The sequence below is a fragment of the Salvelinus fontinalis genome, chromosome 36 (genome assembly GCF_029448725.1).
Source record: "Salvelinus fontinalis isolate EN_2023a chromosome 36, ASM2944872v1, whole genome shotgun sequence".
Lineage (NCBI taxonomy): Eukaryota > Metazoa > Chordata > Actinopteri > Salmoniformes > Salmonidae > Salvelinus > Salvelinus fontinalis.
In genome coordinates this window covers 8,577,680-8,605,662 of record NC_074700.1, presented here as the reverse complement: position 1 = coordinate 8,605,662, position 27,983 = coordinate 8,577,680, and the positions used below count along the sequence as shown (strand labels likewise).

The following is a 27,983-nucleotide window of genomic DNA, read 5'->3' as shown; positions in this document are numbered from 1 at the left end:
GCAAACTTTGAAAGTTCACGCAACTCACACTGTTTTACCTAAAGTTATGACATTTTCCTCGATTTAGAATTTTGTGAAAAACAATTAAAATGCTACTCTTTTAGAACCAAGTTTCATGCAGATGACCGATCTGCATGAAACTTGATATCAACGCAATATTTTCCACACCAGTACAACATTGCCGCCATTGACCAATAAACATTAATGGGGGCGTGTTCTGGAACATAAATGCATATGAATCAGTCAAGAATATTAATATTGTAACACAATTTGGTACACATGCTGCAAACACTGTCAAGACTCAACATATGCAAGAACATTCATATCAGTGGCGCCATAACGGGCACATGTTTATATATTTTGATCTGTTTGACTCAGAGTGCTGAAATTGGTCTTGCCATAGTTTTCTTTTTCCTCCATAGTGTCTACCGGAGTGGACAAGTGTCACGTGTGCCCCCTCTCCGGCCTCTAGGTCACCAGGCTGCTCGTTATGGCCCACACCTGTCACACCTGCGTGTCGTCAGACTCACATGGACTCCATCACTTCCTTGATTACCTGTCCTATATTTGTCACTCCCTTTGGTTCCTTCCCCAGATGTCAGTGTTTCTATTTCATTTCTGTGCGTTATTGTTTTCTATTATGGTCTGATTATTTTATTAAATCACACTCCCTGAATTTGCTTCCCGACTCTCAGCGCACATCCAACAGAATGACGTCTCGCATAAGGGAAGCATCATGGAGTGTTTTTGGGGGTTAGGTGGGAATGACGTTGGGTCTGGGAGCTGCTACAGGCTCTCATTCCTCAGCCCGGATCGACAGGCTCCCCTGCCTCAGCCGGCTCGCCGGGCTTTCATGCCTTCACCGGATCGTCAGGCTCTTATGCCTCAACCGGATCGCCAGGCTCCCCTGCCTGTCAGGTTCCCGCATCCCAGCCGGTGACAGGTTCTCGCGCATCATGCTGCTCGTTATGGCGCACACCTGTCACCATCGTTACACGCACCAGCGCATCGTCAGATACCTGGACTCATCACTTCCTTGATTACATGCCCTATGTCACTCCATTTGGTTCCTTCCCCAGGCTTCTTTGTTTCTGTTTCATGTCTGCGTTCTTAGTTTATTAAATCACCCACTCACTCCCTGAATTGCTTCCCGACTCTCAGCGCACATCGTTACAACGTAAGTCCGCCTGCTATCCACTGCTTGTCCACTAAGCCATGTCAGCCCCAGGTAAATATGTTCTACATATCTAATTTAGTTATCATATTATACTGGTTTTGCTGGGGGTTTTTTCTTCATAAATTGCATCTTTGCAGGATAACTGTGTTCATAGGCCCCTTTTCAGTACATGACTGACGTTACACACAGAAGCTCAACTTTTGGCTGTAGAAAGAAAGTCCTCGCCATCTGCTCCCATTCAACCTAGTCTAGAATTACGTTTTGTATTACTTAAACAAAATAACTGTTTTGCGATCTCATACGCGTAAAATAGTTGGTTGGTCTTTGCAAAATAACAATTTCGGATGTAGCGGTTGTTAGCTAGAATGCTAATGTACATTGACAGGCTGTAGCAAAGGCTATCCAAAAAGCCTTTGTACTGGTTAGTGTTTTTTAGTATGATGTAGTTGATTTGCGACAATCAGACATTTTAAGCAGGACACTCGTACGAGCCTTAAAATCCAATTATAATCCAAAGGTAGTCAAATTGACTCATAAACAGCATGTCAATTTAGGCGTTTTTTGCTGGCGTTCTGAGAATTCGTTACATTATCGTACATTTTTACAAATTCGTAACATATAATACGAATTGCTATTCGTAACATATACGAAATGGTGGATGTCCATCACCCAATTATTTAACTAGGTAAATCAGTTCAGAACATTCTTATTTACATGTTCTTACATTTAAATACAATGTAAAAATGTTCTTTGCTTCCAAAACACTATTTTTACATTCAGTGGTTTACAAAAAGGAAAAGTGCAAACATCTGCTGGTCTCAATCTCCCCACTCTTGGTCTAGGTGTCTGTAATCCAGGGGCAATTTTTCAGTAAAAAGCAAGCTAGTCAACTTTTTTGTTTTCCTTCCTTAGAGGTAAGAATATGGAAAGGGGTGGGGAGATAGGGCCACATTTCATAGTGGGTTGCTTTGCTCACATCTGGGTGATTCCATGCCAGCGTAGCCTGGAAATACTTTTGGAGTCTCAGATTGTTCTGGCAAGTTTCACATAGTAAACTTCATTGGGAGGAAGGATGATTGACAGTTTTTATATGTGTATCACAAACTTTTTTTGAGAATCATGATACGTGGCAATTTCAGTCCCTTTTTAGACCTATACATGCCCTCCTGTAAGACCTATGATCTGTGAAATGTGTATATGATAGACATCTTGTAATTATACTCCTTTATAGTGTTTTTAAATATGGAGTCGTCTAGATAATGTCATTTTTCACCATTTATTCAAAATATGAATCTTTAAAGTACCCATTTTGTATGTTTTTAGTCATGATTTGCCATCCAGCCACTGCCTGTTAAGAATAGTAAGCAGTGGTCGAAATGCTTTGACTGGAATTAGATTCTGAGCAGGACAACTGCAGATTCTTGACATGACAAATGTCCCTGTTGCACTGTAATGAAACTCCCCCTGGGTATTTTCCCCATAGGATTTGTGTAATTATTCCTATGTATTGGAGATAAGAAAAAGCTTGCTGTGTAAAAGGCTGACTACGTTGCTGTAAGCTTAGATAATGTGGAAAATTACTTTTGTTCCTTGCAGTTTCCATTAAATGAGTGGTACGGTGTGGGGAGTCTATTGGTGTCCAACAATACGGCCCACTTTTGTTAATGCCATACAATCATTTCTTTAATGCAGAATCTCTAATGCATGAGCTTTAACACAGTTCACACTCCCCACTTTTGCATCCATAACTCCATATTCATGTTTAGCTTTTTATCAATCTAAATACACTGCTCAAAAAAATAAAGGGAACACTTAAACGACACAATGTAACTCTAAGTCAATCACACTTCTGTGAAATCAAACTGTGACCCCTTGTGAGACCATATGCTGACACATGCACATTTGTGGCCTGCTGGAGGTCATTTTGCAGGGCTCTGGCAGTGCACCTCCTTGCACAAAGGCGGAGGTAGCGGTCCTGCTGCTGGGTTGTTGCCCTCCTACAGCCTCCATGTCTCCTGATGTACTGGCCTGTCTCCTGGTAGCGCCTCCATGCTCTGGACACTACGCTGACACACAGCAAACCTTTTTGCCACAGCTCGCATTGATGTGCCATCCTGGATGAACTGCACTACCTGAGCCACTTGTGTGGGTGTAGACTCCGTCTCATGCTACCACTAGAGTGAGAGCACCGCCAGCATTCAAAAGTGACCAAAACATCAGCCAGGAAGGATAGGAACTGAGAAGTGGTCTGTGGTCACCACCTGCAGAACCACTCCTTTATTGGGGGTGTCTTGCTAATTGCCTATAATTTCCACCTTTTGTCTATTCCATTTGCACAACAGCATGTGAAATTTATTGTCAATCAGTGTTTCTTCCTAAGTGGACAGTTTGATTTCACAGAAGTGTGATTGACTTAGTTACATTGTGCTGTTTAAGTGTTCCCTTTATTTTTTTGAGCAGTGTATATTATCAATATGAATCTGACTATTTCCTCAGGTTACCCATCCCCTCACCAGGGTCCTGGAAGTTACTCAACGACCCCCTACCCTGTTCCTCATGGTGGGTATGGTGACCCTAACCATGCTCCCCCACTGGTTGGCTTCCATATGGGCTACAACCACAAACAACACCACCCAGGCCAGCCTGTGATGTACCAGCCTGTGCCCATGCCTGAATGTGGGGTACCTCAAATGGGCCCAGGCTATGGTGGTCCGATGCCTGGGCCTGAATACGGTGCACCTAACTCGGGCCCTCCTGCTGCCATCTCCCCAGCCCCTGCAGCAGTTGTGCCTGTTGGAGTTCCACCTGGTCTGGAGTACCTAACACAGGTAGGTTTGCTTGGGAAGAGTAGCACAACAGGCTGTCAAATACACTTTCACAAACATCTGTTATCACTGTGTAATGTTGTTTTTCTTCCATGCGCTCTCTTTCTCCATATCTCATACTCTGTTCTACATTTCAGATTGACCAGATCCTTATACACCAAAAAGTGGAGTTGCTGGAAGGTGATCTTGCTAGTCTTATTTGAGTACAGAGAGAACAGAAGTAAAGGCCTTGTAAAAATCGATAAATCATGAGGAGGAAAGTGACCACCGTCAAACTACTGTTTTCCTGTTTACGTTCCTGCGTTTGTCCTCTCACCTTCCCCACCATCCCCTCTTCCTTCTCCTCCCTCCGTTCCCCTCTCCTCAGTGTTCATTGGCTTTGAGACCAACAACCAGTACGAGATCAAGAACAGCCTCGGTCAGAAGATCTACAAGGCCAAGGAGAAGAATGACTGCTGCACACGCAACTGCTGCGGCGCCCTGCGTAGCTTCGACATGAAGATCAAGGACAACATGGACCGCGAGGTCATCCGCTTCATACGACCCTTCCGCTGTGCCTCTTGCTGTTGCCCCTGCTGCCTGCAAGAGGTACGATGGGGTGCTGAACCCTGAGACAAATATTTGACTATGTAAACAGGACACAAACCAGGAAAGAAAATGCATAAAATCATCATATTGAGTCTTGATGTGTTAGGAGTAAAGGGACAGGTCACCTAAAATGCAATTGGTTTATTTATCCACAGGTTAGCATTGCTATACAACACTGTATGAATTACAAGTTAACGATGCTAATGCTAAAAAGAAACTGTTTGACTCAAAGCCATTTTGGACTGTCCTACCAAATCCTTAGTGTCTGCTTTGTAAAGATCCATGAATGACGCTGAATGGTCCTTTTGTCAGTCCAAACCCTCTCCCAGACCGTCTTGATCTGGTGCCATCTCTTCACCTTTCAGCTCTGTCTCTAGTGAATCACATTTTCTGGCAGGCTAACTACAGTACATTCTGACCTGTGACAGTATTTAGAACTCTGGATCGGGACCTGCTCGGGTCCCGGATAGGGTCTCTGGTATTCGGGTACAGGTGGAGCCGTGAAGTATAGTACATTCCTAAGGTCCCTTATGACTGCGTTTTCACACATTAGTTCAGTGTCTATGGAGACATAGCCCCACAGTTACCATTTGAAGCATATTACCTCAGTCATGATAGTGATTACTACGCCAATATCAGACACCAATGCACTCATCAAATTAGTGCCATATTACCTGCGGAAGCGAGCTCTGCAGTAACCCAAGCACATGCTATTTAAAGCTACGGTGTACGGACCGAAGCCTGAATTTAAACATGGTCAAATATTTTTCAAATTGTGTGTCCCTCAGCTCGAGGTCCAAGCCCCGCCTGGCACCACCGTAGGCTATGTGTCCCAGGACTGGAACCCCTGCGTGCCCAACTTCTCCATCAAGGGGGCCAGCAAGGAGACCGTAATGAAGCTGGAAGGACCCTGCTTTGCCTGCAACTGCTGCGGGGATGTCAATTTTGAGGTGAAGGGTCATACAGTTTGGGCTTTCTTTCGGTGAAATCAGTTCATTACAGTCCTATTTAACTAGAACAAACCTAATCTTTGACTTTTCTTTTAGACCAGAAAAGATTGGATAAGTTACCCTTTTGTCTACACACTCATCCAATCCTTTCAGAAGTAGGGATGTGATGAGGTGCAGTGGACAAATCTTTGTATCTGACCCATGTGTTTTGCTGCCCCCTCGTAGCTGAGGGGAAAAGATGGAGGCAAGCCCATCGGCCGCATCAGTAAGCAGTGGGGTGGCCTGATAAAGGAGGTCTTCACCTACACGGACAACTTTGGCATCCAGTTCCCCATGGATCTGGACGTCAAGATGAAGGCTGTGCTCATGGGTGCCTGCTTCCTCATCGTAAGTCCATTCGTCTGTTTAAAAAAAAAAAAAAAAAAATCATCACAGAACTTGACATGTGTAAAGCCTATTACTATGCTGATAAGATGAGCAGTTGTTGGAGAATTTTGTTGACATTTCTATCCTCTTTTCTGCTTCACAGGATTTCATGTTCTTCGAGAAGGATTGAGCACTTTCAACTCAAATTGATTTCTTGGTTATCTATGTGCATTTGGGGTTCAGAACAGTATGGAAACTTTACATGTTCTTAAATACTTTATTTCAGTATTTTCTTTTTAGTCACTGCCATGGTAAGCATTTTATCATACCATACAGCTTCAGTTGAAGTGTTAAATTCTAGATTCTTTATTTTGGTATATTCTGTGTTTGTTTAATGATTATATTTTGCATCAACATGTCTTTTGTAAAGCAAATGTACACATTATGACAGAATGCTCTTTCCATGAGACTGACCAGGTGAATCTACAGTAGGTGAAAATTATGATTACTTGGTTGTCACCTGTAAAATCTACTTCAATCAGTGTAGAGGAAAGGGAGGAGACAGGGTTAAGATTTTTAAGCCTTGAGACATTGTGTATTTGTGCCATTCAGAGGGTGAATGGGCAAGAAAAAAGATTTAAGTGCCTTTGAATGGGGTATGGTAGCAGGTGCCAGGCAAACCGGTTTGTGTCAAGAACTGCAATGCTGTTGGTGTATTCACGATCAGCAGTTTCCCTTGTGTATCAAGAATGGTCCGCCACCCATAGGCTAACTTGACACAACTGTGGGCAGCATTGGAGTCAGCATCCCTGTGGAATGCTTGTAGAGTCCATGCTCTGACAAATTGAGACTGTTCTGGGGGTGTAACTTAATATTAGGAAGGTGGACCTAATGTTTTGTACACTTAGTGTATATTTTTCCAGGCCTCAATTGTTCCTTGACAAGCACCATTCATTCACGCTGTCGATCATTTTAATGTTACTACTTCTAATAGTAACTGTATCCAGTGGGGAATTGGGAGTGAGGTGACATCTATTTTTGCAGCAGTGATCGTCAGATACAAGGAGCTATCATCAGCAAGTAACATAATTGATGCGAAGCATTGAATATTTACATTCATGCACTTCAAATTTCATTTTTTTTTACTTTGTCCCAGAAGAATATATCACTGCAGGGCACTCCCACATCATGAAGGAATGTGCTTACCAGACTTAAGGGACACAGTGAAGAGTTGGGGCCAATTTCATGGTAAAATGTGTCCTTGGTGTTAAATAGTGTCATTTTGTTCATGGGGTGAGTATGATGACTCTTTGCACTGTTTAGGGAAAGGGTTGTTAAACTTGTATTAGGCTGTAAGGGTCTGGATTCAATCAGTAGTGCTGAAGTTAAGCGTTATAGCTGATTGAAATTTAAATGCAAGGTTTCTGCATTTGCAGTAAACTCTGCTTATGTCGGCTCAATCGAAAAATGACTTTTTGAATTTCAACCATGCATATTTTCGGCACTGCAGATTGAATCCAGCCCTGAGTCAAACAGTTGTGGTAAATAAAGCAGTTTTGTACTTTTTCGTTCTGCGTGACCTGTGTTTTTACACTAGGATCTTGACTCAATCCGTATCGCTGGAGATCTAAATACATACATTTAAAGCCAATGTTACTGCATGCGCGGAGACTGCATTGACGGTAAAAGCCGCTTATGTCGGCTCAATCGGAAATTACATTCACATTTCATTTGCGCTACAGCATATTAGTGTCACGCATTGAATTGAGTTTAAGGTCTGTGATCCGATCACCACTTTTTGGCTATGCGCCTTTTTAAAGACAATGTTTCCGCATTTGTGGAGATCACATTCAAAATAAACGCAAATGTCGTCTCGGAAATCTTCCGCAGTCCGGAATTAATCCGGAACTAGGTTTTGCAAGTGACAGACACCGGTAGGCCAGTGGCCACTGAGGGTGGTTGGGGTGGAGAGAAGTGTTTATGAAGCCCAGCAAAATAACAGAAATGTTATTAATTGGAGAAACAGATCCTGTGGCCTTACAAGCTTTTCGTCTCCATCCACTTTTTTCCAAGTCAATTACATTATGGCCCCTAGTCTCATTCCATAACTCTTAACCATTCTTAAAAGGGTAGCGGCAATGTGCCAGGAGGGCCTGAAATGTAACCAAGCCCTGTGGTAGAAAGAAAAAGGGCCGGACCACTAAGGGAGAGGTGCTCTCATTAATCTCCCCCCCCCCCCCCCCCCCCCCCCCCCCTGCTGGAAGCATGCTGAGGTGCAGGTTAAAATAAGCTCATGTCCCTCCCTAGTAATGTGGATTCTCCAGCCCTATGTGACCAGCTCCTCCTGTAAAGCTGTAGTTATAGATAGCGTAACGAGAAGCTCACAATTCACCTTCCTCAAATAACGCGGTAAAGGAAGTCAAAGCAGAGAAATGACAAACACATCCTCTGAAAGGATATTACATCACTCTGTAGATCATCTTTTGATTCTTACAACATCCCGACTCTCTTGACAGGGTTTAAATTGAGTGGCATGAGTCACATGTACACATCACTAGCTCATGCACAATTTGTATCAACAATTTATTCAACAAATATAATCAATGCTAATACAACACAGTGCCTTGCAAAAGTGTTCAGACCCCTTGACTTCATTTTATTGGGGTAAAGTTGGATTTAAATGGATTTAGTTGTAATTTCTTTGTCAACAATCTACACAAAATGCTCTTAAATGAGGAAGTAAAATTATATATTTTTAAAGATAAATCAAATATTCAGAACTAAAATACAGTTGTTGCATCTGTATTCAGCCTCTTTGTTTAGGAAAGCCTAAATTAGTTCAGGAGTAAATTTGGCTTAACAAATCACATAAGTTACATGGATTTGTTTTATTACTAACTCTTTCTCTGTCCCCCATACACACATACGTAAAGTCAAGTATTGAATTTCAAGTACAGATTCAACTACAAAGCTTTTCGAAAGAATCAAAGAAGGATAGTGAAAGGGGGTAACAATAACAAATCAGACATTGAATAGCTCTTTAATCATGGTCAAGTTAATTATTATGCTGTGAATTATGTATTAAACCACCCAGACACATAAAAAATTGTCATCCTGAACTGAGCTGCAGGACAGGAATGAAACTGCTGTGTTACCATGAAGCCATTGGCTACAGAGTTCAATGGCTGTGATGGTAGCGACACTATTGTAGTTAAAATAATACAATTATACAAAATTAAAATATTCCCAAAACACGCAGCTTGAATGCAACAAGGCACTGAAGTAACACTGCAAAAAAAACAGAAAAGGAATACACTTTTTGGCTGAAATGCAAAGTCTTATGTTTGGGGCAAATCCAACAACATCACAACTGCCTCATTTACAAGCATGGTGGTGGCTGCATCATGGTGTGGGTAAGCTTCCCTTTAGCAAATATTGGGGATTTCTTCAGGAATATATAACAGGATGGAGCTAAGCACAGGCAAAATCCTAGAGGAAAAGTTGCTTCAGTCTGCTTTACACCAGAGACTATGAGAGGAATTCACTTTTCAGCAGGATAATAACCTAAAACACAAGGCCAAATCTACACTGGAGCTGCTTACCAAGAAGACAGTGAATGTACATGAGTGGCCAAGTTACAGTTTTGACTTAAATCTGCTTGAAAATCGATGTCAATACTTCAATATTGCTGTCTTGCCATGATCACCAACATCTTGACAGAGCTTGAAGAATTTTTTAAATAATAATGGGCAAATATTGCACAATCCGGGTATACGAAGCTCTTATAGACTTATCCAAGAAGACTCACAGATGTAAGCGATGCCAAAATGTGTTTCTAGCATGTATTGAGTCAGGGAGCTGGATACCTCTAACGAGCCTCTACCCCGGATCAGGGAGCACCCCCCACCCCCCCCACACTGATTAGCATCGCTAGCATAGCGTCACAATTAAATAGTAGCATCTAAATATCATTAAATCACAAGTCCAAGACACCTAATGAAAGATACAGATCTTGTGAATAAAGCCACCATTTCAGATTTTTTAAATGTTTTACAGGGAAGACACAATATGTAAATCTATTAGCTAAACACGTTAGCAAAAGACACAATTTTTTTACTCCAACAGTTTTTTTCCTGCGGCAGTAGCTATCACTAATTAGACTAAATAAAAATATATATAGCCACTAACCAAGAAACAACTTCATAAGATGACAGTCTGATAACATATTTATGGTATAGCATAGTTTTTTATTGAAAAATGTGCATTTTTCAGGTATAAATCACAGTTCTACATTGCAGCTGCAATCTGAAATAGTGCCGACGCAGCCAGAACAATTACAGAGACCAATGTCATATAACTAATTACTTATCTTAAAACATTTCAGAAAAATACACAGCGTACAGATATTGAAAGCCCAACATCTGGTGAATCCAAACAATATTTCAGATTTATTAAATGTTTTATAGCGAAAACAAAATGTAGCGCTAAATTAGCATAGCCACGCCAGCCAGAACCAGCTGGGCGCCCACGACCAGTTCACATGCACGACAGATATATGAAATAACATCGTAAATTGGGTCTTACTATTGCTGATCTTTCATCAGAATGTTGATCAAGGTGTCCTTAGTCCTGATGAGTCGTTCAATCCATTCATAATGGCAACTTTCCCTCTTCATTTAGCATAGGTACTGGTCGACTGGCACGGATCTGTCCAAAGTAAAAAAAGTCACAGAACGGAACACGGCAAAACTCCCGAAAAAATTTGAATAATCTGATTAAACTATATTAAAAAAACATACATTACGATGATATGGTCACATGTATCAAACAAACTTCGAGACGGAGATAGTTTTCATCCGTAACGGCAGCAAAACAGTAGACACTCGCACCTCCAAATCGCGCGATTCAGAGAACCGGAAGTTGTCGGTCACGCCAAAGAAATAGGTCTTATTTCACGTCAGTACAAGATAAACAAAAAATTTCTCCTCTGACGTCCTCTTGACACCCAGAGGAAGACGAATGAAGTGTGTTTCGGGTCATAGGTGGCGTGACCATATATAGGCAGAGCGTTGAAGCGAGCATGCACATCTTGCATTCTTCTTCTTGGTCAGGGAAAGTGCTGTCAAATGACTTCTGTTTCACTCAGAGACAAAATTGAAACGGTTTTAGAAACTATAGATTGTTTTCTATCCAATGGTATTAATTATATGCATATAGTAAGAGCAATAATTTAATAAGAGGCAGTTTAATCTGGAGAGAAAATTATGCTAATGCAAAAACAGCACCCCCTGTATTCTCAAGAAGATAACTAACAGTTAAATGCAGATAAATGCAGTTAAACTAACAGTTAAATGCTTCCCAACAATGCAGAGAGAAAAAAAAGAGAAATACTTTACTTTCACTTTCACTTAGCTAGCACATGCAGCTAGCTAGTTTAGCCTACTCAAACTCCCTGCTCAAACAGAGAGGGATGCTATGTTAGCTAGCTGGCTATGACTATCCAACACAACACTGGAACTCTTCCAAGGTAAGCTTTTGGTTTTATTAATTTATTGCCACAGGGGTCCGCCAGTGTAACTGCTAAACTGCTTTCTGACAGTACACTGTACTGCATGATTGTAGCGGGTTTACGAATGCATCAGTTCTAGTAGTTCTAGTTGACTATGACGTGACAAAGATGTAGGCTATATGTAGCAGTTAGCGTCATGATATGAAGGTTTTGCTTGACAGTGGATGTGTTGTTCACTGAAGTCCACAAGTGAAGGGAAAAGGTGAGAGGAGAGTGTGTGGATAGTTGTGAGAAGGAATTATATATACAACAAGCAAAGGGATCATGCTGTTTGTATGTTGTTGCTATGAAAGTGATGGGTAAAGGGAACATTTGAGTATCATGTAGTAGCCTAAACCTATCAATGTTACATTGAGCTGGGTGAATGACATATAAATCAATTCAATTACTATATTTTAGTTTTTAGAAAGTTTACATTTTTGTTCCCATTTGACAGAGTTTTTTGTGTACATTTTTGACAAAAAAGGACAAATCAATCAATTTGAATCCCACTTTGTAACACAATAAAATGTGAAGAAATCCAAGGGGTCTGAATACTTTTGTAAGGCACTGTATTTACAAATTCATCATGATACACAACTACTTTTGAGAACAGAGAGGACGTGGCTGTTTGTCACGTCATTAAAAAAGACTAAACAGAACTGTGAAAAGGGATAAAAATCGTATTTTGGAGGACTGTAATGTCTTTATGGTTCACTTCATATATATTCCATTCCTTTTGAATCAACCATCCCATCTCTTAAATTCCTCAAATAGCTCCTCAGTCCCTCTTCAATTTCGTAAATCTTTATTGTCCTCTGTTTCCAGTATCGCTCCATCCCCGCACCTCTCATACTCCCCGTCTCTCCATGGCAGCAGGGGGTGCCTCTCTCTCTCCGTCCCTCCTCTCCCTTTCTCCTCCTCCTCCAGTCCTCTCCTCCCGTACCATTCTGAACAGGTAGCGGCTGGCCAGCTGTAGATCCCACTGATAGCGGGACAGGATCCTTAGGCAGTCGTCACGAGAACACAGGCTCAGAGAGTGCAGCTGCTCCATCTGAGAAGGAAGGAGGGAATGAGAGAGAGAGAGAGGAGAGAGCACAAGGTTGGTGCATCACATTTATTATTACATAATTTTTGCATTCTTAGTAAACCATGTTGGCTGATGGAGAATACATTTTGAAGTACATGGAAATAATATATGTATTAAGTATGAATTAGAGTAATTCTGTCTAACCTTGAGTTGTTGCTGGGCCCTTATAGGGTTCCATTCATTGCAGTGAAGTGCGTTCCGAACCTCCTCATTGGTCACTCCATGCACTGCTTCCATGACCTGACCAATCAGACTAGAGGACCTTAGAACGTCAGGCCAATCACAAAGCCTGAATTCTGTAATATGTCTAACAACTCAAGAACTAAATATCATACATCCATTCAATACCTGTGCTATGAAGCCTTCCCTGGTGTGTTGTACTTGAGGCGGGTACCTCTCCCTCTCTCGTTCCCTCACCACCCACTCCTTTTCACCATCCCTCTCCTTGTTCCCATAGTCATCCAGTGCTGGTTTGGACCATGCCATGTGGGCCATCTTGCACAGGTCACTGCCCCCCATGGTCTGCTGCAGCTGGGGCTGGGGTGGCTGTAGCATCTGCTGCTGTGGATGCTTTTGAGGTTGTGGAGGCCACAAGGAACCTGGGGATGGATTTACAGGCCTCCGATCTCGGATCAAGGCCACCTGGGGAATCTTGATGCATTTGAGGTTGGGCGGGAGCGGTCGAGGTGGGGGGTTTATGCTGGCCTCGCTGAACCGATGGGGATCCTGCTGCACCACAACGCTGCGGGCAACCATGGCGTTGGCGAGGGGTCCACGACGGGGGTCCACTTTGACCCCTCCTAAGGTCCTGCTCTGGGGACCACTCAGGACAGACTCCAGACTCCTGGTCATACCTGGGGACAGATGGATAGTTCTATTAAACATACAGTACCAGTCAAAAGTTTGGACACACCTACTCATTCAAGGGTTTTTCTTTATTTTACTATTTTATACATTGTGAAATAATAGTGAAGACATCAATACAAAGAAATAACACATATGCAATCATGTAGTAACCAAAAAAGTGTCAAACAAATCTAAATATATTTGAGATTCTTCAAAGTAGCTAACCTTTGCATTGATCACAGCTTTGCACACGCTTGGCATTCTCTCAAGCAGCTTCACCTGGAAAGCTTTTCCAACAGTCTTGAAGGAGTTCCTACATATGCTGAGCACTTGTTGGCTACTTTTCCTTCACTCTGAGGTCCAACTCATCCCAAACCATCTCAATTGGTTTGAGGTCGGGTGATTGTAGAGGCCAGATCAGATGATACAGATGATACTCCACCACTCTCCTTCTTGGTCAAAAAGCCCGTACACAGCTTGGAGGTGTGTTGAAAAACAAATGATAGTCTCACTAAGCGCTAACCAGATGGGATGGTGTATTGCTGCAGAATGCTGTGGTTGCCCTGGTGGTTAAGTGTGCCTTGAATTCCAAATAAATCACTGACAGTGTCACCAGCAAAGCACCCCCACACAATAACTCCTCCTCCTCCATGCTTCACGGTGGGAACCACACATGCAGAGATTTCTACTCATGTTTCTTGGCCAAAGCAAGTCTCTTCTTATTATTGGTGTCCTTTAGTAGTGGTTTCTTCACAGCAATTTGACCACGAAGGCCTGATTCACGCAGTCTCCTCTGAACAGTCGATTTTGAGATGTGTATGTTACATTATTTGGGCCATCTTCTGTATACCACCCCTACCTTGTCACAACACAACTGATTGGCTCAAACGCATTAAGAAAGAAAGAAATTCCACAAATGAACAAGTCACACCTGTTAATTGAAATGTATTCCAGGTGACTACCTCATGAAGCTGGTAGAGAGAATGCCAAGAGTGTGCAAAGTTGTCATCAAGACAAAGGGTGGCTAATTTGAAGAATATCAAATATATGTGTTATTTCTTAGTTTTAATGTCTTCACTATTATTCTACAATGTAGAAACAGTAAAAAATTATAACCATTAAATAGGTTTTGACTGGTATCGTTTTGACTGGTACTGTATACAGTATGTGTATTTTGTACAAAATAACTACAGTGTACAGCATGTTGAGGGTGGTTTTCCTTAGGTGATATCAAACTTGTGACCCTCTGCTCTTGAGGCTAGTACACTACGAAGGGTACCAAAGGTCTAAACAATTAGAAGAGTTGTAATGTGCCCAATTAGCTACAGATTGCTACCCACAAAACAATTATATCTATGGATTGAATATTAGCTAATATTATTTGGAGAACATGTTAGTATCAGTCATATAATAATCAAATAAAGAGTAAATAACTTATTGAAGTTGGTACCTGACATTTTCTGTAAATTGGAGCCGCCCTCTCTCTCTCTATTTGCTGGGCTTCTTCTCCAGTTTACTCTCCTGAAAAGGTCAGAGGTCAGCTAAAAACACAGTATTCAAACAAACATGGGTCATGGTTGTACACTGACAATAACAAAGGTTCAAGGCATTCATCTTACTTACTCTGTAAGATTTGTATACCACCAATAGTGGGCCACCAACAAAGACGCAAACAAATGCAATTTTCACTTGATTTCTATCAATATATGACAACGGATATCTGTAATGCTAAACAAGACAAGGCAACAATGTGGCATTAATGACAGCAAACATAGTCAGGAACACAGGCTAGCATATAGCATGATGATGCTCAACAGCTATATATCAAAGAATCATCAAAAAGTGTAAACTTTACTGACTCGTCGAGGCGTTCCGGCGTGCCCCAGTTACGGTCGGGGTGGGTCTCACTCTGCCCCGTGTGCTGCAGACTGCCCTTCAGGGGGGGCGAGATGAGGCTTGATGCAGCGACGGGGGCTGTGGTGGGAAGAGCAGGGGCGCTGCTGGGGGCGGAGAGGGAGGGTGCAGCCAGGCTCGGGGGGAACCAGCCCACTATCAAGGTCCTTTGGTTCTGGCCCTTCCACTCACACAGCTCCAGACTACAGGAGGAGAACCATACATTCAAATCATATAAGCCACATATAAGCCACATGTAGGTATACAGTAAGCGAAATAAAAAATACATGGATACAATTTAAATGGTCACATTAAGAAAGGGCAATCATACAAGTCCAACAAATGACATAACAGTTTATTGATGATTTATGAACTGCATATTCACAAAAAATGTACTCTATAAACTATTATAAAACTCTTATAAACTGTCTTGACACCCTTTTAAATAGGACTCTCTGAAAATTTTAGCAAACTTGAGTCAGATCTTCAAATCTTTTATTCTTGGCATCTGACTTGAAGGCCTTAGACCACCCCTCTCAAGAATTACTACAAGGTGGCAAGAATGTGAGGATTAGGGTTAACAGTCAATGCAACGGAATTCAGGTTTAAAAGTTTAGCTCTTTGAAGCAATATGTCTAAATTGAACAATTAACCTCTGTTTCTTCCTATCTATTTTTTCCATCTTCCCATCCTTCTTCTCTCTTACCTATGGTCTATGATGGTCAATAGGTCGTTGGACAGGAGGGTGAGTTTTCTAGGTTCCACAAAGTCCCTTACAGCACACACCTCCAAAGGCTGAGCCTGGATAGAGAGGGAAGAGGGGAGAGGAAACCATTTTATGCCACTGTCTCGTAGTCCAACTGCCTTTATTTTGGTCACTGGCCATATTGACTCTTAAATGCTAATGAAAACATGCTTAGGAGCCACTTGATTAGAGTGTATTAAGTGAGTATAATGCAAATGTGAGCATACATTTATACACATATAATAAATGTACAAAAGTTTGGACACACCTACTCATTCAAGGGTTTTTCTTTATTTTTACTATTTTCTACATTGTAGAAAATGAAATAACACATATGGAATCATGTAGTAACCAAAAAAGTGTTAAACAAATCAAAATATATTTTATATATAAGATTATTCAAATAGCCACCTTTTGCCTTGATGACAGCTTTGCACACTCTTGGCATTCTTTCAACCAGCTTCATGAGGTAGTCACCTGGAATGAATTTCAATTAACAGGTGTGCCTTGTTAAAAGTTCATTTGTGGAATTTATTTTCTTCTTCATGCGTTTGGTTTGAGCCAATCAGTTGTGTTGTGACAAGGTAGGGGTGGTATACAGAAGATAACCCTATTTGGTAAAAGACCAAGTCCATATTATGGCAAGAACAGCTCAAATGTGCAAAGAGAAATGACAGTACACTCATTATTTTAAGACATGAATGTCAGTCAATACGGAACATTTCAAGAACTTTGAAAGAGCCTCAGAAATTGCAGCCAAAATAAATTCTTCACAGAGTTCAAGTAACTGACACATCTCAAAATCAACTGTTCAGAGGAGACTGTGTGAATCAGGTCGTCATGGTCGAATTGCTGCAAATAAACAATACAAAAGGACATCAATAAGAAGTAGAGACTTGCTTGGGTGAAGAAACATGAGCAATGGACATTAGACCGGTGGAAATTTGTCCTTTGGTTTGGAGTCCAAATTGGAGATTTTTGGTTCCAATCGCCATGTCTTTGTGAGGTGAACGGATGATCTCCGTGTGTGTATTTCCCACCGTAAAGCATGGAGGAGGAGTTGTTATGGTGTGGGGGTACTTTGATGGTGACACGGTCTGTGATTTATTTAGAATGCGTGCTCAGCATATGTGGGAACTCTTTCAAGACCGTTGGGAAAGCATTCCAGGTGAAGCTGGTTGAGAGAATGTCAAGACTGTGCAAAGCTGTCATCAAGGCAAAGGGTGGCTGATGCAATACTCCATCATTCTCCTTCTTGGTCAAATAGCCCTTACACAGACTGGAGGTGGGTTGGGTCATTGTCCTGTTGAAAAACAAATGATAGTCCCATTAAGCGCAAACCAGATGGGATGGCGTATCGCTGCAGAAGGCTGTGGTTGTCATGCTGGTTAAGTGTGCCTTGAATTCTAAATAAATCACTGATAGTGTCACCAGCTAAACACGCCCACACCATCACACCTCTTCCTCCATGCTTCACAGTGCGAACCACACATGCAGAGCTCATCCGTTCACCTACTCGTCTCACAAAGACATGGCGGTTGGAACCAAAATCTCAAATTCGGACTCATCAGACCAAAGGACAGATTTCCACTGTTCTAATGTCCATTGCTTGTGTTTCTTGGTCCAAGAAAGTCTCTTCTTATTATTGGTGTCCTTTAGTCATGGTTTCTTTCCAGCAATTCGACCATGAAGGCCTGATTCACTCAGTCTCCTCTGAACAGTTTATGTTGAGATGTCTGTTACTTAAACTATGCGAAGCATTTAATTGGGCTGCAATTTCTGAGGTGCTGGTAACTCTAATGAACTTATCCTCTGCAGCAGAGGTAACTCTGGTTCTTCCTTTCCTGTGGTGATCCTCATGAGAGCCAGTTTCATTATAGCGCTTCATGGTTTTTGCGACTGCACTTGAAGAAACTTTCAAAGTTCTTGAAACTTCCCATATTGACTGACCTTCTTGTCTTAAAGTAATAATGGACTGTCATTTCTCTTTGCTTATTTGAGTTGTTCTTGCCATAGTATGGACTTGGTCTTTTACCAAATAGTATACCACCCCTACCTTGTCACACACAACTGATTGGCTCAAACCCATTAAGAAGGAAAGAAATTCCACAAATGAACTTTTACGGCACACCTGTTAATTGAAATGCGTTCCAGGTGACTACCTCATGAAGCTGGCCGAGAGAATGCCAAGCGTGTGCAAAGCTGTCATCAAGACAAAGGGTGGTTACTTTGAAGGATCTAAAATATATTTAGATTTGTTTAACACTTTTTTGGTTACGTGGTTACATGATTGCATATGTGTTATTTCATAGTTTTGATGTCTTCACTATTATTCTACAATGTAGAGAATAGTAAAAATAAAGAAAAACCCTTGAATGAGTAGGTGTGTCCAAACTGTTGACTGGTACTGTACATATATTTACAGTGTTACCTCTGCGACCAGGGTGGTGAGCTGGGAGAAGGTGGGTCGGTTGGAGGGGGTGCAGGCCCAACACTTTCTCATCACAGAGTAGAGTTCCTGAGGACAGTCAGGGGGTCTCTCCATACGCTGTCCCTCCAGCTCCACACGCCAGAGGATCTGAGAGAAAAAAAAGAGTGGGGAACGTTTAATGACAAAGACATTGCATTGTTGTGATATTGAAGATGTTTGTGGACACAAACACACACACACACACACACACACACACACACACACACACACACACACACACACACACACACACACAATATTGAATATTTGATTTGGTACAAAAGGCTCAAATATTTCAGAGGTCGTACAAATGCTTGGAGCCTTGTGTCCTCTTGAGTCATGGTTCAACTTAAAGTGCTCTACCTACAAGGTGTACGTGACAAATCTGACTCATTAGCTCTCGTTACGAACGCTCATTATTTAATTCCCCTTATAAATTGTTTGGCGCGTTCATGTTCCCCATATACTGTATTTAGTATTTAATTTATCCTAAATGTATATATTGTTATTTTCCTCTTTTATCATCTTGTATCATCTCCTAGAAACCAATTCCATGAGCAGCAGCACTTAACAAGAGCTCGTCCTTAAATTGTAATTTTTGTAATAATGTGTATTATATGTTAACAGTTGAGTTATTTTAGTGCATTGCTGTGTTCTGCCCAGCTAGAGGAATTGGAAGATACTTTTGTGGAAATAGTTTGGAGAGGTTTTGAGAGATTGATCGACTTGGTTCTTGCAGGACTCATCTGCTGAATCAACAGGCAACACAAGGAAGGAATGGGATAGGGGGACCATAAACCCAACAAGGACAACAAGAAGAATTAGGACATCGACAAAACAAACACAAAACCAACAGAGGGAGAAAGAGGACGGATTTCTGAGGGACTTCTGGAGGATAGTTCAGGCCTTGAGGGACGCAAGCATTCAGACGAACAAACGAACAAGCAAAAGAACACTCGGAAAGGAGGTGGAAACATTCGGAACACTGAGAGCGTGTCTTCATTTCTGTGTAATGTGTTGTGTCATTGAAAAACACATTTCATATCTTTATTTGTATTATTCATAAAAGTGCGTTGTTTAAAAAGTGCATTTATCTATAGGTGCATTATTTAAACAAGTGCTTTCATCAAGAGACACGTCACATCATTCTAGAGCATAGTGCATTGTTTAGAGGTCACCACGGAGAAGAAGATGGATGCCTTGTCTAAGCATTGTTTCAGACGCCTTGCCATCACGTACCCTGAAAATGTTCCAAGTGAGTCAGAAAAAAAGTAATTCAAATCTACAGAGACTCCGAGGGCAGACTTCATCCTGAAAGTGAATCAAGGAAATAAAAGTAGACCTTCTGTTCTACACGGATGTTCCCAATGCTTGGCACACAGTTAACTCCTCATTGGTTGATTTAATTCTTACTAGTAACCCCCAGAAATATTTGTCTAGTGGAGTATTTGCATATGATCTCAGTGATCATTGTCCCATAGCATGTATTACAGATATGAAACAAAAAAATACTAATCCTCGTTTAATTAAGAAGAAAGATTTTAAAACGATTTCTCTTCAAGGGTTTTTACACGACATGTTGTACTCTGAGTTAGCCACTATCTCCTGTATTCCTGACACTGAGTTGGCTCTAGAAAATGTATCCTCTATATTTATTCCTCTGGCAGATAAACATGCCCCTTTTAAACAATTCAGAGTCAAAGATACACTATATATATAATTATATACATACGTACCGAGTTCCAAACTACCTCTGGAAGCAACATCAGCACAAGAGCTGTTCATTGGGAGCTTCATGAAATGAGTTTCCATGGCCGAGCAGCTGCACACAAGCCTAAGATCACCATGCACAATGCCAAGCGTCGGCTGGAGTGGTGTAAAGCTCACCACCATTGGACTCTGGAGCATTGGAAACGCGTTCTCTGGAGTGATGAATCACGCTTCACCATCTGGCGTGATGCCAAGAGAACCCTACCTGCCTGAATGCATAGTGCCAACTGTAAAGTTTGCTGGAGGAGAAATAATGGTCTGGGGTTGCTTTTCATGGTTCAGGCTAGGCCCCTTAGTTCAAGTGAAGGGAAATCATAACGCTACAGCATACAATGACTTTCTTGACGATTCTGTGGCAACAGTTTGGGGGAAGGGCCTTTCTGTTTCAGCATGACAATGCCCTCGTGCACAAAGCGAGGTCCATACAGAAATGGTTTGTCAGGATCGGTGTGGAAGAACATTTACTGGCCTGCACAGAGCCCTGACCTCAACCCCCTCGAACACCTTTGGGATGAATTGGAACGCCGACTGCGAGCCAGGCCTAATCGCAAAACATCAATGCCTGACCTCACTAATGCTCTTGAGGCTGAAAGGAAGCAAGACCCCGCAGCAATGTTCCAACATCTAGTGGAAAGTCTTCCCAGAAGAGTGGAGGCTATTATAGCAGCAAAGGGGGGACCAACTCCATATTAATGCCCATGATTTTGGAATGAGATGTTCGATGAACAGGTATCCACATACTTTGGTCATGTAGTGTAGATCTACCCCTTGGTTTTCTTCTGAGTTATCTGAGCTCATTCAGATGAGAAATCAGGCCTGGGCCAAAGCAAGGAAAACTGACTGTAGTGGACTGGCAATCTGTCAGCCAATTGAGAATCAGATGTACTCTCTCGATTAAGAAAGCTAAATCAAGCTACTTTTTAAGCTCTATCTCTGACTCTGCTTCTAAATTTGGAAAACAGTAAATGCTTCTAGATTTTGGAAAACCCCAGCGGTGGCTGTGTACAAATTCCTCTTCTTTCCTGCCTAAGCAAGTTCTGTCTGACTCTGGCATCATAACAATGTGTACAGTGTGTCTACACATACCTGTCTGCCAGATAGCCCTCGCCAAGGCTCCTCACAGTAGGTGAACATCTCCCAGAGAATGACCCCAAACATCCACACGTCAGATGAGTGGGTGAAAGAGCCCACACGCAGACTCTCTGGGGCACACCTGGAGGGAGCGTGGGAGGAGAGATATGGAGAAAAAAAAAGAGAGAGAGAGAGAGAGAGATGGAATTACCAAAAACTGCCAATCATTTACCAAAGAAAATTCCATAGTAGTGATATCTCCCTTCTCCACACCGGCTTCCATTTGGTCACACTGTTAAAGAATAAATGACTCATCATTGATATATCCCCCCACAAACACCCTGATGTTCCCCTTCAGCTCACCAGGCGAAGGGGATGCGTCTGTGGGCCGTCATCACGTACTGGTCTGTCTCCTGGCTCAGGCCCCTCATCAGACCAAAGTCCCCAATCTTCACCATCTCCCTGGAGGCCAACAGAATGTTCCGGGCAGCCAGGTCCCTATGGATGAACCTGGGGGAGATATAGCACAGGCCCACTATACCGGCTACAACCAGGAATGGTTCAGCATTTTCATTGGCTAGAAGTGTCTTCCTTCCGCCTCTGCTGAAATTTCATTGGCATTACGGAAATTCCAGTCCATTGTGGAAAAATATATGCATGAAGTTGGTCAGAGGAATTGTTGACGTTTAGGGTTACAGTGAAGTTAGTGGTTAAAATTGCATATTTGGTTGTAGTCTGTCTGTAGAGTGGGACTGTTTCGTGCCTCACCTGCGACCCTCCAGGTACTCCATACCGGCTGCTATCTGGGTGGCGAAGAGCCAGAGACGTGCCAGGGGGTACTCGTGCTGGCGAGAGCGCAGCATGTCATACAGGGACCCCAGACAGGCCAACTCTGTCACCTGGGAGGAGGAGAATAGGGTTTTAAAGTGACTTCTTTACACTACATGTTCCCTCCAATTCCCTGAGTGAATTCTGAGACAGACATAACATCTGAATGACCGTTCAATGTTTATTTAAATTTGAATGCCTGTATTTCAATAGCAATTCTACCAATTAGAATATTAGCATATGCAAAGGCCATGCATGAAAGGATTACAACGCAGAAATAGGAATAATACTAAATATGTTTTGTAGTCCACCTTTAAGAGGATAGAGATAATGGCATTCTCACCATCTTGAGGGGCTGTGTGAGCACCACTCCGTAGAGGCGGATGATGTTGGGGTGGTCTAGAGACTGCATGGTGGTCACCTCCTGGAGAAAGTCTGTCATGGTGTCTGTCTGTCTGGAAAGACTACTTTTCAGAGACTTCACTGCCACCGGCAGCTGTCATGGCAACAGAAAGAAGAGGGGGAAGGATGGAGGAGTTAGGTGCACTGATTAATACCATTTGGTAAAGATTATAATGTAATTTAAATTGATTGGGAATATACAGAGCATTCGGAAAGTATTCAGACCCCTTGACTTTTTCCATGTTATGTTTTGTTACAGCCTTATTGTAAAATGGATTTAAAAAATGTTTTGTACACACAATACCCCATAACGCCAAAGTAAGAACAGGTTTTTAGAAATGTTTGCTAATTTATAAAAGATAAATAAACTGAAATATCACATTTACATTCGTTTTCAGACCCTTTACTCAGTACTTTGTTGAAACACCTTTGACAGCGATTACAGCCTAAAGTCTTCTTGGGTATGACGCTACAAGCTTGGCACACCTGTATTTGGGGAGTTTATCCCATTCTTCTCTGCAGATCCTCTCAAGCTCTGTCAGGTTGGATGGGGAAAGTCGCTGCTCAGCTATCTTCAGGTCTCTCCAGAGATGTTCGATCGGGTTCAAGTCCGGGCTCTGGCTGGGCTACTCAAGGACATTTAGAGACTTGTCACGAAGCCACTCCTGCGTTGTCTTGGTTCTGTGCTTAGGGTCATTGTCCTGTTGGAAGGTAAACCTTCGCCCCAGTCTGAAGTCCTGAGCACTCTGGAGCAGGTTTTCATCAAGGATCTCTCTGTACTATGCTCCGTTCATCTTTCCATTGATTCTGACTAGTCTCCAACTCCCTCCCGCTGAAAAACATCCCCTCAGCATGATGCCACCACCACCATGCTTCACCGTAGTAATGGTGCCACGTTTCCTACAGACGTGACTCTTTGCATTCAGACCAAAGAGCTCAACCTTGGTTTCATCAGACCAGAGAATCTTGTTTCTCATGGACTGAGAGTCCTTTAGGTGCCTTTTGGCAAACTCCAAGTGGGCTGTCATGTTCCTTTTACTGAGGAGTGGCTTCCGTCTGGCCACTCTACCATAAAGGCCTGATTGGTGGAGTGCTGCAGAGATGGTTGTCCTTCTGGAAGGTTCTCCCATCTCCACAGAGGAACTCTGGAGCGGGTTCTTGGTCACCTCCCTGACCAAGGCCCTTCTCCCCAGATTGCTCAGTTTGGCTGTGCGGACAGCTCTAGAAAGAGTGTTAGTGGTTACAAACATCATCCATTTAAGAAGGATGGAGCCAACTGTGCTTTTGGGGACCTTCAATGCTGCAGACAATTTTTGATACCCTTCCCCAGATCTGTGCCTCGACACAATCCTGTCTTGGAGCTCTACGGACAATTCCTTCGACCTCATGGCTTGGTTGTTGCTCTGACATGCACTGTCAACTGTGGAACCTTATATAGACTGGTGTGTGTCTTTCCAAATCATGTCCAAACAACTGAATTTACCACAAGTGGACTCCACTGGAAACAAGATGCACCTGAGCTCAATTTCGAGTCTCATAGCAAAGAGTCTGAATACTTATGTAAAAAAGATATTTTTACATTTATTTTTAATAAAAGTACAAACAATTCTAAAAACCTGTTTTCACTTTGCCATTATGGGGTATTGTGTGTAGATTGATGAGGGGAAAAAGTGTTTAATCCATTTTAGAATAAGGCTGTAACGTAACAAAATGTGGAAAAGGGGGAGGGGTCTGAATACTTCACGAATGCACTGTACTTCAATGTAAATTATTTTTGATTTCTGTTATGCAATTTCTATTGATCCTTTTGAAGGTACAGTATCTTGCCCTGTGGCTTTCTAAACTGTCAACCTAGCTCTGCCTTTTACTGTTGGTGAGTAAAATAAAAGTTAAATACAGTCCCACCAGAAGCAACATACATTTGAACATTTATACATTTAAAACTCCACTCACCACTCTCCCAGTGGGGGTCTGCCACTCTCCTCTCTTCACCACGCCGAAGGAGCCCGTTCCCAGCTTCTCCCCCAGAGTCAGCTCATCGTCCTGGATCAGACAGGTGAGGGCCCGCCCCCCTTTCTCCTGGCCCGACCCCACACTGCCCCATTGGTCACCTCCCTCCGGACCACACCCCCTGAACGCCTGGGGGACCAACAGATCAACATGAGTGACAGGTGAGCATTCCAAATATTATGTTGTGTCAATCAATAATGTCTGGTACTTATTTCAAAGAACTCACCACTACCTTGAAACAAATGGTATACAATAGTAAATTGCATTCTGGAGGGACTTGAGAGATGTTTAACCTTTCTTTAACTAGGCACGTCAGTTAAGATCAAATTCTTATTTACAATGACGGCCTACACCAGCCAAACCCAGACGACACTGGGCCAATTGTTGCTCTATAGGACTCCCAATTAAAGCCGGTTGTGATACAGCCTGGATTCGAACCCGGGTGTCTGTAGTGATGTCTCAAGCACTGAGATGCAGTGCCTGCATCTGCGCCACTGTGCCACTCGGGAGCCCCATGTAAAGGTCTTACCTTGGCCATCCACGATTTGGGCCTCACGCTGATCTTGTAGTTTTTTAAAGCCTCCCATAATCTTCTCTGTCCTACACGTAGACAAATATTCGATATAAAAGATATGGCCATACAACATACAAACAAGGGTTACACTTCACATGAATACCCTCTTCATAAGGGCATTTATAATCCCATGTGAACTATTCATAGTGCATTATAATGCACAACATAGGGGCTTTTCATATGAAGTGTTACCAAAAATAGCTATAGAATCATTTTTTAAAAGGACAACAATAACCACAGTGTACTGACCTGGTTTGCTGATGCCAATCTGTTCGAGGTCAGACTCCTTGACGTAGGTGAAATGCTCTACGCGGGTGATGTTGAGGCTGTCCCGGACACGCGGGTAAAACCTCTCCAACTGGACCTCGGCCAGGAGGTGGTACAGCCACTGAGTGTCCTGTTCCATCAGCATGACCCTGCGGGTCACCACAGCACTAGGGAAACTGGCGAACCAGGGACCCCCATTGTATGTTAGCAAAAACAATTATTTTCACTTTTTGTCTAATGAGGTGAATGATAATGACAAGGAGAAGTAATCATAATTTGAAAATGAATAGATTGGGTACATAGTTTTTCATTATTCTGACTTCCCCACATTGCATTTGGAAGAGGAAGTGTAAACTCTAAGGGCTGATTAGCTAGAAAGTTGTAACTCAAAACACATTTTTGCTTAAAGCAGCAGTTTAGCTGATTTAATTAACAAAGGTTAGCAATGTGTTGGCTAACATTTACAGTTGAAGTCGGAAGTTTACATACACTTAGGTTGGAGTCATTAAAACTCGTTTTTCAACCACTCCACAAATGTATTTTTAACAAACCATAGTTTTGGCAAGTCAGTTAGGACATCTACTTTGTGCATGACACAAGTCATTTTTCCAACAACTGTTTACAGACAGATTATTTCACTTATAATTCACTGCATCACAATTCCAGTGGGCCAGAAGTTTACATACACTAAGTTGACTGTGCCTTTAAACAGCTTGGAAAATTCCAGAAAATGATGTCATGGCTTTAGAAGCTTCTGATAGGCTAATTTACATCATTTGAATCAATTGGAGGTGTACCTGTGGATGTATTTCAAGGCCTACCTTCAAACTCAGTGCCTCTTTGCTTGACATCATGGGAAAATCCAAAGAAATCCGCCAAGACCTTAGAAAAAAAAGTGTAGACCTCCACAAGTCTGGTTCATCCTTGGGAGCAATTTCCAAACACCTGAAGGTACCACATTCATCTGTACAAACAATAGTACGCAAGTATAAACACCATAGGACCATGCAGCCGTCATACCACTCAGGAAGGAGACCCGTTCTGTCTCCTAGAGATGAACGTATTTTGGTGTGAAAAGTGCAAATCAATCCCAGAACAACAGCAAAAGACCTTGTGAAGATGCTGGAGGAAACAGGTACAAAAGTATCTATATCCACAGGAAAACGAGTCCTATATCAACATAACCTGAAAGGCCACTCAGCAAGGAAGAAGCCATTGCTCCAAAATCACCATAAAAAATCTAGACTACGGTTTGCAACAGCACATGGGGACAAAGATCGTACTTTTTGGAGAAATGTCCTCTGGTCTGATGAAACAAAAATAGAACTGTTTGGCCATAAAGACCATTGTTATGTTTGGAGGAAAAAGGGGGAGGCTTGCAAGCCGAAGAACACCATCCCAACCATGAAGCACGGGGGTGGCAGCATCATGTTGTGGGGGTGCTTTGCTGCAGGAGGGACTGGTGCACTTCACAAAATAGATGGCATCATGAGGAAGCAAAAGTATGTGGATATATGGAAACAACCTCTCAAGATATCAGTCAGGAAGTTAAAGCTTGGTCGCAAACGGATCTTCCAAATGAACAATGACCCCAAGCATACTTCCAAAGTTGTGGCAAAATGTCTTAAGGGCAACAAAGTCAAGGTATTGGAGTGGCCATCACAAAGCCCTGACCTCAATCATATAGAACATTTCTGGACAGAACTGAAAAAGCGTGTGCAAGCAAGGAGGCCTACACCCTGATTCAGTTACACCAGTTCTGTCCTCAGGAATGGGCCAAAATTCCCCCAACTTATTGTGGGAAGCTTGTGGAAGGCTACTGGAAACGTTTGACCCAAGTTAAACAATTTAAAGGCAATGCTACCAAATACTAATTGAGTGTATGTAAACTTCTGACCCACTGGGAATGTGATGAAAGAAATAAAAGCTGAAATAAATAATTCTCTCTACTATTATTCTGACATTTCACATTCTCAAAATAAAGTGGTGATCCTAACTGACCTAAGACAGGGAATGTTAACTTGGATTAAATGTCAGGAATTGTGAAAAACTGAGTTTAAATGTATTTGGCTAAGGTGTATGTAAACTTCCGACTTCAACTGTATGTCCAAGTCAAGAAAGCTTACCAGCAGCCAGCGGCTCTGGCACTTTCACCAGTCCAGTCATTACCAGTGATAACCTCAAGGGAGGATGCATTTCAAGCCAATTACAAGAAACAGCTCCATAAGCATTGCCTTGATGCTTTTTCACCAGCAGATGCACCAATTGAATATGCATAATTTAATTGAGAATTCACTCATGTTGTTCAGTGGAGGGACATTAGAGAAAGTCGAAGAGCTGTAACCAAAGGAGGCAGTACCTTTTCTGAGTTGCAATTTAATAACGAGGCAGCCTGTTTTACAGTAACTAGCTATGTTCACAGTTCACACACAGGCCTCTTGTCATCTCATATCATTGTCCGTCTGTGGACTTCCGCTTCAGGGAATTGCAGCCATAAAACAACCAGAGTTATCAGAGAGAAGGGTGAGTCAGAGGCCTACATTCCTGTGTCAAGTACTCTGGC

General features: G+C 42.2%; 2 protein-coding genes across 5 annotated transcripts; one reads left to right on the top strand and one right to left on the bottom strand.

Moving 5' to 3' along the window:
• Nucleotides 1-583: 583 nt before the first annotated feature.
• On the top strand, nucleotides 584-7,473 carry LOC129835163 (phospholipid scramblase 2-like). 4 transcript variants are annotated; one of them, XM_055900586.1, is made up of 7 exons: nucleotides 584-1,228; nucleotides 3,674-4,005; nucleotides 4,140-4,182; nucleotides 4,370-4,590; nucleotides 5,379-5,540; nucleotides 5,766-5,927; nucleotides 6,070-7,473. In XM_055900586.1, exons 1-7 carry the CDS (start codon nucleotides 1,216-1,218, stop codon nucleotides 6,094-6,096), a joined length of 960 nt encoding a protein of 319 aa, XP_055756561.1. In that variant the 5' UTR covers nucleotides 584-1,215; the 3' UTR covers nucleotides 6,097-7,473. The 4 variants fall into 4 exon arrangements, with proteins under 4 accessions (XP_055756561.1, XP_055756563.1, XP_055756564.1 ...); XM_055900588.1 differs by having other exon boundaries at nucleotides 585-1,177; XM_055900589.1 differs by lacking the exon at nucleotides 584-1,228 and adding an exon at nucleotides 1,237-3,322.
• A 4,787-nt stretch (nucleotides 7,474-12,260) lies between these two features.
• LOC129835162 (activated CDC42 kinase 1-like) lies at nucleotides 12,261-25,705 on the bottom strand. The gene is made up of 14 exons (XM_055900585.1): nucleotides 25,403-25,705; nucleotides 25,109-25,179; nucleotides 24,523-24,708; nucleotides 22,511-22,663; nucleotides 22,108-22,238; nucleotides 21,703-21,849; nucleotides 21,355-21,481; nucleotides 18,460-18,606; nucleotides 15,990-16,084; nucleotides 15,250-15,486; nucleotides 14,841-14,911; nucleotides 12,893-13,398; nucleotides 12,689-12,784; nucleotides 12,261-12,508 (listed from the first exon to the last, which is right to left on the bottom strand). The coding sequence occupies exons 1-14, from the start codon at nucleotides 25,563-25,565 to the stop codon at nucleotides 12,305-12,307; spliced, it is 2,334 nt and encodes a 777-aa protein (XP_055756560.1). The 5' UTR covers nucleotides 25,566-25,705; the 3' UTR covers nucleotides 12,261-12,304.
• Between the last annotated feature and the right edge of the window lie 2,278 nt (nucleotides 25,706-27,983).

Excerpts from the sequence above, each read along its gene's own strand:
- LOC129835162 (XM_055900585.1), bottom strand. The coding sequence starts at position 25,565 with ATGCTGATGGAACAGGACACTCAGTGGCTGTACCACCTCCTGGCCGAG. Across the intron at positions 21,482-21,702 it reads AGACGCATCCCCTTCGCCTG|GTGTGCCCCAGAGAGTCTGC; the intron begins GTGAGCTGAAGG and ends CGCTCCCTCCAG. Across the intron at positions 12,509-12,688 it reads GGGCCCAGCAACAACTCAAG|ATGGAGCAGCTGCACTCTCT; the intron begins GTTAGACAGAAT and ends CTTCCTTCTCAG.
- LOC129835163 (XM_055900586.1), top strand. Across the intron at positions 4,006-4,139 it reads GTCTGGAGTACCTAACACAG|ATTGACCAGATCCTTATACA; the intron begins GTAGGTTTGCTT and ends TCTACATTTCAG. Across the intron at positions 5,928-6,069 it reads TGGGTGCCTGCTTCCTCATC|GATTTCATGTTCTTCGAGAA; the intron begins GTAAGTCCATTC and ends TCTGCTTCACAG.